The 15,221-nt window shown below is 39.2% G+C and overlaps 1 protein-coding gene across 2 annotated transcripts in view; it reads right to left on the bottom strand.

Moving 5' to 3' along the window:
* LOC106661614 (metabotropic glutamate receptor 6) overlaps positions 1-15,221 on the bottom strand; it is a 48,089-nt gene that overhangs the window by 487 nt on the left and 32,381 nt on the right. Inside the window, exons 2-6 of one of the 2 annotated variants that reach the window (XM_014385134.2) lie at positions 2,739-2,960; positions 2,342-2,680; positions 2,037-2,240; positions 1,746-1,977; positions 171-251 (exon numbers count right to left, since the gene is read on the bottom strand). In XM_014385134.2, the coding sequence (XP_014240620.1) occupies positions 171-251; positions 1,746-1,977; positions 2,037-2,240; positions 2,342-2,680; positions 2,739-2,933 (1,051 nt within the window). In that variant the 5' untranslated portion in view covers positions 2,934-2,960. The remainder of the gene's footprint in view (positions 1-170; positions 252-1,745; positions 1,978-2,036; positions 2,241-2,341; positions 2,681-2,738; positions 2,961-15,221) is intronic. The other variant, XM_014385135.2, reaches the window with a different exon arrangement.

A 15,221-nucleotide genomic window follows, 5' to 3' on the forward strand; every position in this document is an offset into this window, starting at 1 on the left:
GATAGATGATAAAAGAGGTGATCACAAAGCCTCTTGCACCTCGACCTAAAAAGATCTATTGTGCCCATTGAACTGAAAAGGTCAACTATATTATTATTTTAGGGCTGATGTTAAACCTGGAATATGGTTTAGAAGTGTAATACTAATCTTGATTTATAAATGAAACCAACCTGGTAGAGGCCTTGGAAAATAACAGTACGGGTAATAATGATGGCCGTAACTAGGAGGTGGAGCTACCAAAGCTACTCGATCTGTAAAATTAATTTTTTATTAGTTTAGGTTTATAAGTTTATAAGTTAATACTAAGATGTAGCCTTTCTCTATGTGTGTTTGGGTTTAAATAATTTCTTTTATCATGCTCCGCTTAAGAAGAGCACTACATGAAATTACCAACAATTATCAATGAGGTAAATAAAAATATCCTTTATATCTTTTTTGAAGTACTTTTGCCTTAGTGGGTGGCCAGCGAAATGCATGAAAGCTGCCTGGCTCGTCAGAGATTCTCCCAATCCCAAAAGAGATTATCAACAGTCTGGTTCATCATAGGACAGATGATACTTGCAAGTCGGAGATGCGCTGATTCTGGATCTGTGCAGATAAGCCGACATCTTGCCAGATTTAATTCGGATTGAGCGTTGCGACCGAGATACAACAGAGGAAGAAATCCCTTCGTGAGAGTACCATTCGTGGATTTCCTCCATCTTCCGCTCCCTGGATGTTCCGCTGTCTTAACGTCGTTTTTCCCAAATGATCTGCACCTTCATGACCATCTAATCGACCTTTCCATCATAACTTGTACAAGCTCTTATGGGTTTGTATGTTCTGTCCAGCCATGAGAGAGTCCAGGATGATGCGGCTGTCAGTCGGCGGGCATAAACCAGTAACCCGCTAGCTGTTCAGCTTGTTAATTTGGGTCAAGACGATAACCCATCCTAAATATCACTTGATGCTGTCGAATTACCATGAAGGCACAACCAACAAAGAGATCGTCTCCACTTCAAACCGTATAGTCCTCTATTTCACATGTCTCCTCAGAATCCAACCGGATCACTGGATAAGCAGTATATTTTAAAACAAATAGCTCTTTCTAGCAATAATCCGTTCATTCTTCCACCTGTCCGCTCTGAATTAAATCAAGCTCGAACAACTCCTGCTTTAGTCGAAATGCAGATTCAACACACACTGCGCTGTAACAAATGGTGCGGTACTTTATTAAGCGCAAAAGAAATAATCTTTGCACTCTCTCAATTTCACTACTGTTTTTCTTACGGAACATAACTGATTGCCATGTAGGAGCTGCTTATGATATTAGAGGGTGGAATGCCCTATACAATTTTAATTGCGCTTGTATCTGTAGGATCGTAAAGTAAATTCATGTTACTGGAGGGCAATCCGTTGGGTGTTGCGGACCATTTTATAGTACTTTTTACATTATTTTCAAATAAAATATCAAAGGCTTTGCCGGGATCCGAACCCAAAACCATTACCATGGAAGTTATTAGTATAATGCCCTAACCAGTTGGCCACTGAGGTTCTCTAAAATTTGACTTTGTGGGACCTTTTGGTAAGTTACTTCATACAAACTCCCCATTTTGAATTCGCAATAAGCCAATAAACATAAGCTGGCGTAGTGCTTCTCATAAAGCAACTCTTGGCCAAGATAAGTAGAAATTAAATAACCGCAGTATAGTATATTGAGAATTCTAATTTTAGAAAGGCTTGACACAATTGTTTTGTTTCTTTACCAAAGGTATTGACTGGGTGCTGCTTTGCAACTGGTTTAAAATGGAAGAAGCTTGGCGACGCGGGCCTCGATAAAGAGCTGAGCTTGTCTTCTCGATCTTCTAAGTACATTCCCTCTTTGCCCATTGCAGCCAATTGTCTCCCTTTCGGCATGAACATTACAAGGAAAACGACCAGGGCAGAGGCGCTGAGGCCGAAGGCGAGACAAGCATCCCTATTCCTCTCCAGCACAACCTACAAGGAATTCGTTTATAAAAAATGGTTAAAAGTTAAATTTTATTTTTTGGACATACCAGTCCACATAGCGCCCAGCCGAGCCAGACAGGAATGACACAGGCAGTGGCAAGGCCGATGAAAGTCGCCTCTCTGTAGTTGTCTCTGATACCCCTCGATTTTAAAGCTAACACTCCGACGACGACTATTAAAAATACTGTGTAGACTAAAGAAAGTAGTATATGGTGGTATGGTGTTTGGCAGACGGTCAATCCTCCAACCTGTTGTAAATTCAATCTTTAAAATTAATAGGGCCGACAGTACTTAATAATTAAGCTTCAGACTTATAACCGAAGAGTTTCAATATTTTGTATATGCTTGTCACCTGGATTATTTTCGGCGGAGAGTTAATAAGCCATTGGACGCCGATGGTAAGCTGGATGAGGACGGCGAAGAAAAGGAGTAGTGCTTGGTATGGGGCTGGGAGGTACACTCCTCCGTTGAGCGATATAAGAAAAACGCACTTGACCAGAAGAGTAGAAAAGACGAGTGTGTAAGCCAAGCCGGCGCCCAGTCTGACTGCAGCACAAGTCAAGACTGTAGGCTGAGCTGTGAGGATCGCAGAAACGGCCGAGCACAAGAATAACCCAAGCAACAACATTTGCCCGAGAAACAAGTGGCGTCGGCTTGGCGTCGTCCGGTACGTCTTGAGCACAACAAAAACCTGCAAAACACAGAAATAAGTACAAGAATTGGATCCAATTTCAGGTCAGGTTTACTACCTCGAATATAGCGATGAGGAGCATCGTGATAGTAGAGAAGACGAGGAGAGGGAGGACCCACATGTCCGTCCTGAGTATGCTAGGGCTTGGTAGTGGTACTGACGTAGGCCCGGCGGTGACGAGCCTCGGTGGATCTGGCGTGCTCGACCTCGGCACCAGGAAAAACTCGGTGCTCATCTCCAAAACTCCACCCATCTCAGCTTTATCGCTTCGAACCCATTCCTAAAAAAAAAATCCATTATTGGGTATGTTCATGAAGTAATGCCTGATTGGAATCGTAAAGAATTTAAACTCCGTTGAGAGATTTTCCAAAATTTGCCTCCTTTAAACAAAAATATATAATAGTGAGATTTCTTCTTAAGGTCTATAAGGTGATGAACCTGTAGCTGTACCCATCAATTTTGTCTGCCTAGTATTCTGTTTGGCATACAAACCCACCTCTGATGGTTGGTGGAATGTCGAAAAGAGTCTGGCATACCAAAACTGCGAGGAAAGACTTAAATGATCTGTAATGACCACGCTGAAAAAATATAGTATACAATTATAATAAAACTCATTATTTTCTATTTCTAAAACTCCTAAATCCTACATTGAAAAATAAAAAGCCCAAAATTTGAACATGAAAGTAGATTTGATACAAAGGGTGTGAAACGGAATCGTTTTATCACAAACGATACTTTATTTTTACTAGTCCTCCCTGGTCCGACAGACTTGGCGACTTTTCGCCATGTTCATTATTGACAGTATGTACAAAACCAGCAGACCAGGATGATCGGAAACTACCAAACAACAGCGCTGGTCACCCACCACTGAAGATGGTGAAAACGCGCAGTAGGGAAACAAAAAATGATAGGAAACTACCAATACGTTTATACAACTTAGTTTCCAACTGTAAATAAGGGGACCATCCCATAATCCTTGGGATAGAAAGGACAAACTCCGAATACTGCATTTCAGAATGGGTCCAAAAAGACCCAAAAGGAGAAGTGGACGAACTCCAGACGTACCAGACACAGTAAGCTTACGATTAAAGAACCCTCACCAAAGCTGGCAAACACACTGCTACTGTTACACTGATAACACTATATACCAGTCACTGGCATGTGAGAAAATACCTACACAACAAGGGTATATTCAAAGAAAAACCCATTTGAACGTTATGCAACGAAGAGAAAGAAACTGTCCATATCATTCGACAGCTGCTCAATGGAGACATTACCTCGGATATCAAGAATACCCAGGAAAAAGATTTGCAGCAACTGCAGTATTCGGGCGCGTTTACGTCACCGAAGCGCCCGATTTGCGACGTAGATTGTACCCCTCTATCTACAACCCCTATCTTCTAGAAATCCACCAATCGTCATACACTTCTCTCCTTTTTCCTCAAAAACTCATCCCTTCCAGCCCTCTCGGGCTCTCTTCTCCGCCAGCTCTCGGAGCGAGCACACCATCTATCGCCTTATGGTGATAAAGTGTTGCGCCATAGTAATTCACCTCCGTGTAAGATCGCCGCTTCTTAAAGTTTTCCTCGCCACGCGAATCCCCACGGATTCCCCTTCAAATCGCTACGATTTTCACCTCCGCCTGCGTCCCATCTCACGACCGCATGGTCCACAAACCTATCATCGCCATTTTCCCTTAATATATCATCTCCTTCTTCCATCTACCATCATTATAATCCCGCGAACGAAACATCCTTCATTATCCCGCGAAGACTCCATCATCTCTCACTGGCTACTACCTGGATTGCATCATCTCTCTACTACCTCATCATCAACGACGCTGCACGAACCAGGAAGGTACACCGGCCTAATCATCGCCAAACAGCGCACAATATCGCATTCAGGAGACGTTCACCGCTTCCCGGTCTTCATCGCCTTCAGACCGTCATCGCCTTCACATCTCTAATACGATCATCTGCCACTTTGTAAGCCATAGAAACTTCATTAAACAGTGAGTCTTCAACTACCCTTTCGTTCATTATTTATTCCTTCATTTAACCATTCCTAAACTAACATCCCTCTTAAAATCGGGAATCTTCCATTCCCGTTGGTGCCGAAACAATCTTCTTATTAATTTCAATTCCTCTCTCCCGGTGGTGTTCGTTGGCGCCATTTTGAATTTGGCTGCTGGCGAACATGCAGAAAATAAACTAATACTTCTGAAGAAAAAAATCGAGTCGATTGAACTGAACTAAAGCACTAGGAAAAGTTCAACAAGCTAGAAAACATGGAAACTACTAACACAAAGAACATCATGGGAAGCTACTATAGTCGCTTCCTAGCATCGTTTCCTATACATAAATCTAGGTTTTAAACGAATACAGCATCACTATACGCATAATAAGAACAGGAGACGAAAGAAGAACCATTTAAATAGCTTGGGGCATGGATAGAACTTCAAAACAATTGGGATTTAGAGATCTCAGAAAACAGGATAAGGTGATGAATTATTAGAATGAATGATTTATTAGACCATAAAAATTAGAACGAGATTCTAAGTGTTTTGTGATCATGCATCAAGCAATTACTAAATTCGAAATGCCATAGCTCGTAACTGGAATGAAAAAATGGAAAAATTAACTTTTAACTGAAAACATAACTTGTTAGTCAGGACATTTGCTCGATTAATCCCCCCCCTTTTATCTGTTAAGGGCCCGGCCCTAGACTGGCTCCAACGAGGCCTCGCCCTCACAATACAAACCTTGAATAAAAGGATGGGCAACAATAGCTAAGGATTCCTTGCCCTCTTCCTATTGTATCTACTATACACATCGAATCATAATTGTGAACGCATTTTCATATGCCCGGGGTCAATTATCTTTTTCTTCTGCCAAGACCGTCTTCATAGACGAGCGTTTCTTTTAAACCCGTCTTACATTGTGGAGCGGTAATGAATAGAGGGTAATTTTAATAATAATGAAATATCTACTGTGAGATTTCTTTTTGAGGTCTGAGGGGGTGATGAACTTAAATTTGATCGTGCCTAATTATTCCGTGGATGGCAAAAACAGCAGGCAACAGCGAGACTAGACAGATCAGGACGTTCGGATATAGCCAATTAAGCTGAATGAAGATTCTAGCGGAATCGAAGTTCGTAAGAACGAATCAACGACAGAAGTTAAAAAGCCGAACTATAGACCAAGAGTCTATATCTGCTATGGTATTTCTTTTTGCGACTTGAGGGTGATGAACTTATAATTTGATCCTGTTTTGACGTGGATGGCAAACGAGACGAACCAAGAGAGAAATAGCTATTGTGAGTTAGACGAGAGAGAAAAGGGACAGACGACCAGACAACTAAGATCGTTATCGAAGAACGGGTCAGGGCTTCGAAGATTTGAAATATCCAACTAGGGAGGTCTGAGTACGGCCAAACAACTTAGGCTACACGACTTACAAGAAGATGCGAATTTTTGTGGAATCGAAATATTTAGTAAACCCAATTGAATGAAAATCACACAAACCCAAGAAGATGATGAAAAACCGAAACTACAGACCACAAAAAAAACCTGTACAACTGATCGACATTGATTACTAGGTCCGTCTACTTTCGCTAGTTTACTTATATGAGTTTCGCCTTCACGCCATCTTCAGTAAGGAATTAGTTATTTAATTATCATTTATCAATCATTATGGTTTGTCGAATCAAAGATTAGCGCTCATAGCCTGACTGATTGAGTTAAAGAACAAATCGCCACTAAAAACTTGGTCGGGTACGTCTATTCTCGCTAATGGATATTTAACTCACACGCGTTTCAGCTCCACACCATCTTCAGTGAAGAAATGTCACAAAGCAATAAGGCTTGTTTGAGGAACCAAAGATTAGCGACAGTGTGTAGTTTGTTCATTTTTAGTGCATAAATTTTAAGTTTCGTAGTCTGAGTTGTGTTAAAGAACTTATAAACACTAATTACTTTATTGGGTCCGTCTAGGGAGGCCTTTCTTTTTTTGGCAAAATCTTTGTTTCTTCTGCCAGTACTGCTATCCATGGGTGCATATGCCTTCTTGGCGACAGTGTCCAGTCGGGAGTCAGGACCTCCTCCTACAGTAATTCTTCTGTGAGTTCCAAACTTCTTTCGACACTACTGGAAAGTCTATCCATTTCTCTACAGCAGACCCAAACTTCTGTGACCACTTTTCGATTGGCAATCCAAACGACTGTAATCACTTCTCGACTGATAATCGGAACGAATATTATCACTTCTCACCGGAGCTTGGAGATCCAAACTTCTGTCATCACTTCTCGACTGATGATCGGAACGAATATCATCACTTCTCACCGGAGCTTGGAGACCCAAACTTCTCTCACCACTTTTCGACTGACAATCCAAACGACTATAATCACTTCTCGACTGATGATTGAAACGAATATCATCACTTCCCACCGGAGCTTAGAGATCCAAACTTTTATCATCACTTTTCGACTGACGATCGAAACAACTATAATCACTTCTCCACTGATAATCGGAACGAATATCATCACTTCTCACCGGAGCTTGGAGATCCAGACTTCTATCACCATTTTTCGACTGACAATCCAAACGACTATAATCACTTCTCGACTGATAATCGGAACGAATATTATCACTTCTCGCCGGAGCTTGTAGATCCAGACTTCTATCACCATTTTTCGACTGACAATCCAAACGACTATAATCACTTCTCGACTGATGATCGGAACGAATATCATCACTTCTCACCGGAGCTTGGAGATCCAGACTTCTATCACCATTTTTCGACTGACAATCCAAACGACTATAATCACTTCTCGACTGATGATCGGAACGAATATCATCACTTCTCACCGGAGCTTAGAGATCCAAACTTTTATCATCACTTTTCGACTGACGATCGAAACAACTATAATCCGGAACGAATATCATCACTTCTCACCGGAGCTTGGAGATCCAGACTTCTATCACCATTTTTCGACTGACAATCCAAACGACTATAATCACTTCTCAACGGAGCTTGGAGATCCAAACTTCTATCATCACTTCCTGACTAAGGATCCAAAAGACTATCATCATTTCTCGACCGACGATCCCAACGACTATTATCACTTCTCTACAGAAGATTCAAACTTGTATAATCGCTTCTCGACTGTACATACGCCTTCTTAAGCGTCAGGAGACGTTTTATGTCACCCCAACTAATTTTTCTGTGGGTTTTGCGTGTGGTTCGTCGATTCGGATCGAGGGGTGTTGATCCACCAGGGTATGTACTTATTATGGATCCTTTTTTTTAATGTGCCCTTTATGTAAGCAGATTGCCCGCCCATACAGTATTCAGGGCAAGATGTTTGTACCGAATAAAAAATCTTCTTGAACTATAGCCTTATCATCAACTGCAACCCTGTACCAGTTTGTCACATTTGATGACAGGAAATCTTAATTATATATTAAAACTAAATCCCAGTACACGGCTTTGAGCTACTGTGCCATAGACCTGGATATTGATAAATTTCAGGCGCATTTGACAGAGAATGTTCGTCCTAGAGGTATGACCTTAGACCTGACTTATACATGGAATCTGTCGAAGTATGACTTCACTTTGAATAATATTTTGTCACGTAAGTCCTTGTGACACGAGGTAAGATTGTCGATAGCGGAAACCGAACTGAGCGTTAGACAAAAAGAGGCGATTTGTATGAGGTGTGTAAGGTGTAATTTTTTAATAGGCATGTAGTTTAGAGGTTCTTCAGCACTATCATGTTTCAACATTAAAAGATTAAAATCTTAAAATACAAAATCGAATCTATATTAAGGTGACCAATAAAAGAACCGGCTCGGAGAGGGAATGCAATAGGTCTCTCGCAATCGGCGGACATCTAGGTGAAATTCGCCCACGACAATGGGGAGCAGACATGGTCGTCATTATCCGGGAGTCGGCGTATCAAACGGATGAAAAGCCGCGACTTGGCCAACTCACACGGCCCAACGCAGCAAGTTACATCAGAATACAATGATTACAGCAGCCGAAATCCAGCAAAAAATATATAATTACAGATCGGCTTGATAACAATATTATATATTTATAATTTTTTTTGGCAGATTTGCAAATTTTGGCGTTACGAAATGATAAATTTTTTGACCTCATCGATTTTTCGTTCACGCACAAGCTCAAATAGGCGTTCTGATGGTCTTTAACCATTTCATGAATATTTTTCAAAACTACACTTCGATTTTGGATAACAAGATTTGATAGACAGTAAATATAATTTTTGATCGAATTTAAAGCAAATCAGGTTTTATATAATGTTTTGACATTTCACAAAAAAAGAAAAATCTTACAGAAATATTTTCTATTCAAAGCGAATCCTTCTAAAAAAGGAACTAAAGAGTCAATACTTAGCGACTTGTTAACTTTGTCTAGTAGGATTTATTGTCCTTAATAAGGATTTCCTTATAGCCTAAGAGGTTTTTAAACATTTTAAAATCGAAGTCAGAGAAATAAAAATATTGGTAGTGTATTAATATAAATTCTGTGATAAGGCACATCAAAAACATACAGCCGGTTCGCTAATTAGTTTGCAAAATATGTAATAAGAAAAACATCCCTGGAAAATTTCTCAGAAATAATTATGAATTATCCTACCGGCAAGCTTAATAAAGAAGGCTTCAAAAGATAATCCGGCGGGCCAACGTGCCCGGTGTGTGAAGGTAATTATCTTCCTCGTCGAACCCTTTATTATTTCCTTCCACAGCTGGTTTATCACAAGACAATGAGATGTTTGGCGATACTTCCGTCTTTGTCGGGGCTCGAGCTGATTTCTATAGTCAGGAAGAGGACTGAGGCTTTGTCGAGTAGATTTGAAACACGATAGAACGATATATTAGATCTTTTTTACAGAGGTTTTTGCGCATCAAAACATCAAAAACTTAATTGAAAAGTCTTCAGTCGTCAAAAGTCGCCATTTACAACTGAAATTATTGAAATCAAGAATTAATTAACTAGTGGAAAATAATTCCGGCAGGGATGGTGAAGTGTTCAACGTTTCACAATAGACCAAGAGCTGTTAACTCTGACACTTAACTCATCAGACCCAAAAAGTAAAAGTTTAAAAAGTATTATATAAAATGATTGATCTAGACTGGACTTCGTTTGGGATTGGCACAAACAAAACGATCTTGCCTCACCATCTTTATATCCTTACTCATGACGTCGACCCGTTCGAACATGGGTTTTCTACATTCAACGGTATATCTTTTAAAAAGGGTCGTTGGTGATCGCAACGGTCAAGGCGTACGGCGACTCAGACCATCCCTACGCAAAGACGTTTTTGATGGATCGCAAACGACCTAACAGGTTCATTCTAGTTGACATTGATCGACCTCCGTAGTTTAATTGCCCTGAAGATGGCGTAACATTTGCCGAAAGCTTGGTGAAACCCAATAGTGATGTTTTTTATTCACCTGTAAAATGACCTCGAGAAGATCCAATACATCAGTTTTAACAGGTTCATCTTCCAGCTGATCTCATGAGGAAACCTAAAAACTCAGCTAAATCTGAAGCAGCATTGCCCGTGCTACTTTGACTCAGTTCAACATTCGACAGATAACCTCTTGTTCAAGCAGAACCAGTACTACATCTTATGATCGTACCTGATGAATGTACATCTAATGATCCAACCGTTATTTCAGAGTTACAACTGTCACGATATTTTCCAACTATCCAAGCAGTTGTTTTACCAGGAAACATTATTAGCCCACATATGAACAACTCTCCTTGTGATGACGATAGAACACTGCCCGCATAAAATATATCCCGTTCTATACTAAAAAATATACAATGGGGTCCCAATACGACATATCCAATGACAGAAATGCACTATATGACTTCTAAGCTGCGCAACAAACTATATACTATCACTTCTTCTTCGTAGATAATTGAAACCAGTAACATCTCATCACTTTTCACTTTTCCACAGTCGATATAAGTACTATCATCATATCTTCTACCGCCGATCCAAAAATCCAGTTCACTGCAAGATACTAAAACCTATTCGAACTCATGACTGATTCTGAGTGTCAATCGATTCCCACCGATAGCAATCTAATTCTTCTGAAAAATGTACGATGTCAAATATAGAACACAACCTTGAAAACGACTCAAAAGAAGCACCGAACTAACAACACTTCTCGCCTGACGATCCAGACGATTATCATCACTTCCCTACAAACGAGCCAAACTTTTATCGTCACTTTTCGACCGAGGTCCAAAATACAATCATCATTTCTTTACAGGAAGAGTGGAGACTCCCAACTTCTATCATCTCTTCTCTACAGGAAAGTGGAGAACCTAACTTCTATCGTCACTTCTCGATTGAAGATCCAAAAGTCATTTCTTTTCTACAGCAGACCTAACTTTTTTCATCATTTCTTTACACACGATCTAAACTTTTACGATTACTTTTCTACAAGAGAAAAACTAACTTCTATCATCATTTCTCGACTAACAAATCTAAAGATTATCTCCATTTTTTTGCCAAATGACCTAAGCTTCTATCACTTTCGAAAGGCGATCCAAATTATTATAATCACTTCTCGACGAACCGTCCCAACAGCCACTAAGTGATTATATGCAAAGAAAATGAAAATTCTATCAAACTCTGGAGGTTTCAAAGATTTCACTTTAAATTTCTTAGAATAGTCGCTCTATGAGTATCAAACTTCTCTCTACATCAAGAGAATATTCCGTTTGTTTCAGACTTATTGAAAACCAGACACCTCAGTCTCTTCCAACCATCCATCCACTGGTCGATCGGCCACTAATCTTCTTGACTATTCCCAATCGTCTTAAACGCCGATAATGGTCGTGATATGCTGGTTAATTACAGTCGTTAAAGACAAATTATATTTGATGTAATATTGTTAATAAGTTCACTAGTTTTCGTGGTCCGCTTGACCAATTAATATCATTCAATTAATTAAGGATTTTAGTTGAGATAAAAAAGTCAGTGTCACGAGCGGGATTCGAACCCACGACCTTCGGCTTGATTACGCCCCTACTCTACCACTTGAGCTTGATTACACGACATTTGAAAAATGGCAAAAAGGAAGGAAAATTCGAAAGGTTTTAGGTTGAGACGAAGAGTTGGTGTCCGAGTGGATTGAAATCACGATAGCTCAAGTGGTAGAGTAGAGGCGTATCAAGCCGTAGGTCGTGGGTTCGAATCCCGCTCGTGACACTGACTTTTTTATCTCAACTAAAAACCTTAATTAATTGATTGTTAATAAGCAAGAGGTAACAATTTAGAACTTATTTTACAAGCAATATCATGTCCACGTAGCATTCTAAAAAACAGTGAAATAACAAAAATTGTGGGATTTTTTATTTTCAACCAATTAGGAACATAAAGGAGATGTACTGGGTGTATTATTACGTTTTCAGCTTATTGTTATGGCCAGCGAATCATCAAGACCCACCCGATAAATCGTTTTGACCTTCACGACTTTCCAGATCCGTGATTCGAAGGATTATCCTTCAGGACATGTCACAATTGTGTCGAACAGATTCGGTTTGGGTGTTGGAATTGACATAAAGAGATGTGGCCAAAATTCTGGAGGTTCGGTCAAGATGCGTTATCGTAACACGCGGAGGAACTGGGCTGTGTAAACATTGAATTATGCCGAGCATGGCATTGAATTATGTAGATTATATCTTCGCCTCTGCTCTAATACACTTCTCTATCCGGGCTTTTCACTTTATTCATATTCATCGATCATCTGGTAAAAAAATAAATTGTCATTGTCACCGGTCGCGTCAAAACTCAGCGGACCCAGCCAACCTGGCAGAACGAAGTTCACGATGAAACGGTCCAAAACTGTCGGCACGTGCCATTAACGTCTAGTAAATCTTCAATAAAAGTTAAATTCAAACTGAAACATATAATTGAACAGTTTTCAACATACGAACTTTTTTAAGGTTTTTTTTTCCAAAAACCCGATCCCCTATAACGTCTCTCGTAAGGAATTTCCGAAAATAAAACTAGAAATCTGCAGAAAAGAAGCCGACCGTAAAATTAGTACGGGAAAATTCATTCGGCAGAAATATTTTCATATATTTACATAATAACATTAAATACCCAAATTTGCCCGAATGAAAGGGAACTTCACTTGTTCATAAAGGCAAAAAATTTCAGGTGAAATCTAAATATCGATTTAGGTCAGTTCTTTACGAAAAAACGATAATTTCACACTTTCATTATAAGTTTAATTATTTTCTTCGATGGATTTTAATTACAAAGTTATAAACCGTACTTCCTCAAATTAAAAAAAGTTGAACTTTATATGAATTGCGAAAACGAACAATTTTTATCCAAAAATTAAACGTTTATTCTTGCATTGAACAGCAGAATAATATATATATATATANTATGAATTGGCAATATTTTAAAGCAACAAAGTGAAAATACGTAATAGGAAATGTATACCGAAGATTTATATCAAGCTCGCTATTTTTCGCTGATAATATTGAAAAAGAATGTCAGATAGGGATAAAAGAGTCGGCCCCAAGGCCTTCTGCACCTCAGCCTGAGTAGATCTATTGTGCTTCTCTATTTTTATATCTAACTCGCCCGGTTCAGGTTTTTAACCAACCTCCACAGCCTTGCCAGCTGCTCCTTAATGTAGGATCTTGCTTACGGCTTTTCCACTTGCAAAAATCTACACCTGCCCTCGCAAAAATCTAAAACGTTTTTTGTGGTATCCTTTTCTTCTTGGAAATATCTGCATATGTTTCTTCTGGCTGTACCTATCCTGGTCCGTGTAACTTGTCAGGAGTCCAACCAGAATCTTGGTTCTGTTTTGGGTACTTTCCAGTAATTCTTTTATAAGTCTTGCTGATGGCCCTACTAAGAATCTCTTTGCGTCCCTCATACCTGGGGTATTGCTCCAACAGGTTTCGGACTCATTAAGGATCCATTTTTGGACGTGCCCTTTTTTGTAGCAAGATGCTAAGCTGCAGTAGAGTTCGAGGCCTAGAGAATCCATACTGGCTCCATTTTTTTTTTTTTTTTTTGCCAACATGTCCACCTTCCCATTGCCTTCATGCCCCGAATGCCCAGGGACCTATGCCAGGGTCACTGACTTCTTCACAATTCCATACACTTTTTCCCTTAACCTCGGCTGACTCAGAATGGTCATCTTTCTGGAATGTGTTCCTAGTATTTTTATTTCTCTGGCAGGAAACTCAATTTTGGTAAGCACATCGAAGGGCTAGTCGTTAAGGGAGATGTGCCATTAAAACATTATTTCCTCTTTTATCTAGAGAATCGCTTCTCAGCATGGGGAACCAAACTCTAATTTTTACAGCCATCGTCAGACCCATGTTTTTATACGCCTGCCCTACATGCAGCTACACTTGTGTTACAAATATCAATAAACTTCAAGTCATACAAAACAAATTTCTATTGCCACTTCATCTCCGAGATACACAAGGCTTACCCAAATCCATACGCAAACGCATAAAATGGAATCGTGACGTCATAGTCGTGAGCACGAAACAATTTTTTGCACGTCTCTCTATGAGCAAAAATGCAATCTGCAGATCGGTAGGGAGTTATACCACAGTTTCGTGGAAACATAGGAGAATAAAGCATAATATTATGTAAAGACAATGAAAAATATCAGACTCCTTAATGATACCAGCGTTTGTCTGTTATACCTGTGATATTTATATTTTGCCATTGTTTAAGAGCTATGCCATATTTATTTAAATTTATTTATTTAGTTTTATTTATTTTTTTAAATTATTTTATTGCTGTTTATATTTTATTGTTGTTTATGTTTTACATTTGATGGTATTGCTATTTTTACTTATTGTACTTGTTATTTTTTTTAGATGTTTTGATGTTTTGATTTTTTTTTTTTTTTTTTTTTTTTTTTTTTTTTTTTTTTTTTTTTTTTTTTTTTTTTTTTTTTTTTTTTTTTTTTTTTTTTTTTTTTTTTTTTTTTTTTTNTCGGCTTTCTCATTTCCTTTCAATGAACAGTGGCCTCTTACCCATAAGAATAGAATTTGCTTTCCTTTATACCGGAGATCATTTATTTTATTTATAATTTTAACGGTCAATTCTGTACCATATGATTTGGTAAGATTTGGGGTCGTGACGCTGGACAAGGCACGCCTACAATCCGAACAAATTAATACCTGATTGTGTTCAATATATTCCGCGTATTCGAGAGCCAACAGAATTGCATACATTTCGCAAGTAAATGAGGAGGACTCATTTGGTAACCGGTACGATGCATGTTTATTATTGAGAGAGTCATAGTATGCCCCACCCGATTTTCCATCCATTTTAGAACCGTCTGTGAATATGGGAGTCGCGTTGGGCCACTTTTTGTGGATGAGTTCGCGGAATCTTTGGTTTACTTGGGCGGGAATTTGGAGAAATCTGGTAGAATAATTAACCGGGATCTTTGCATTGTTGAGAAGAATTCAAGATTGAATAAGGGTAGATATTTATTCACTTGAATTG

Source organism: Cimex lectularius, unplaced genomic scaffold (assembly GCF_000648675.2).
Source record: "Cimex lectularius strain Harlan isolate CLEC.00 unplaced genomic scaffold, Clec_2.1 scaffold16, whole genome shotgun sequence".
In the NCBI taxonomy this organism is placed as follows: Eukaryota; Metazoa; Arthropoda; class Insecta; order Hemiptera; family Cimicidae; genus Cimex; species Cimex lectularius.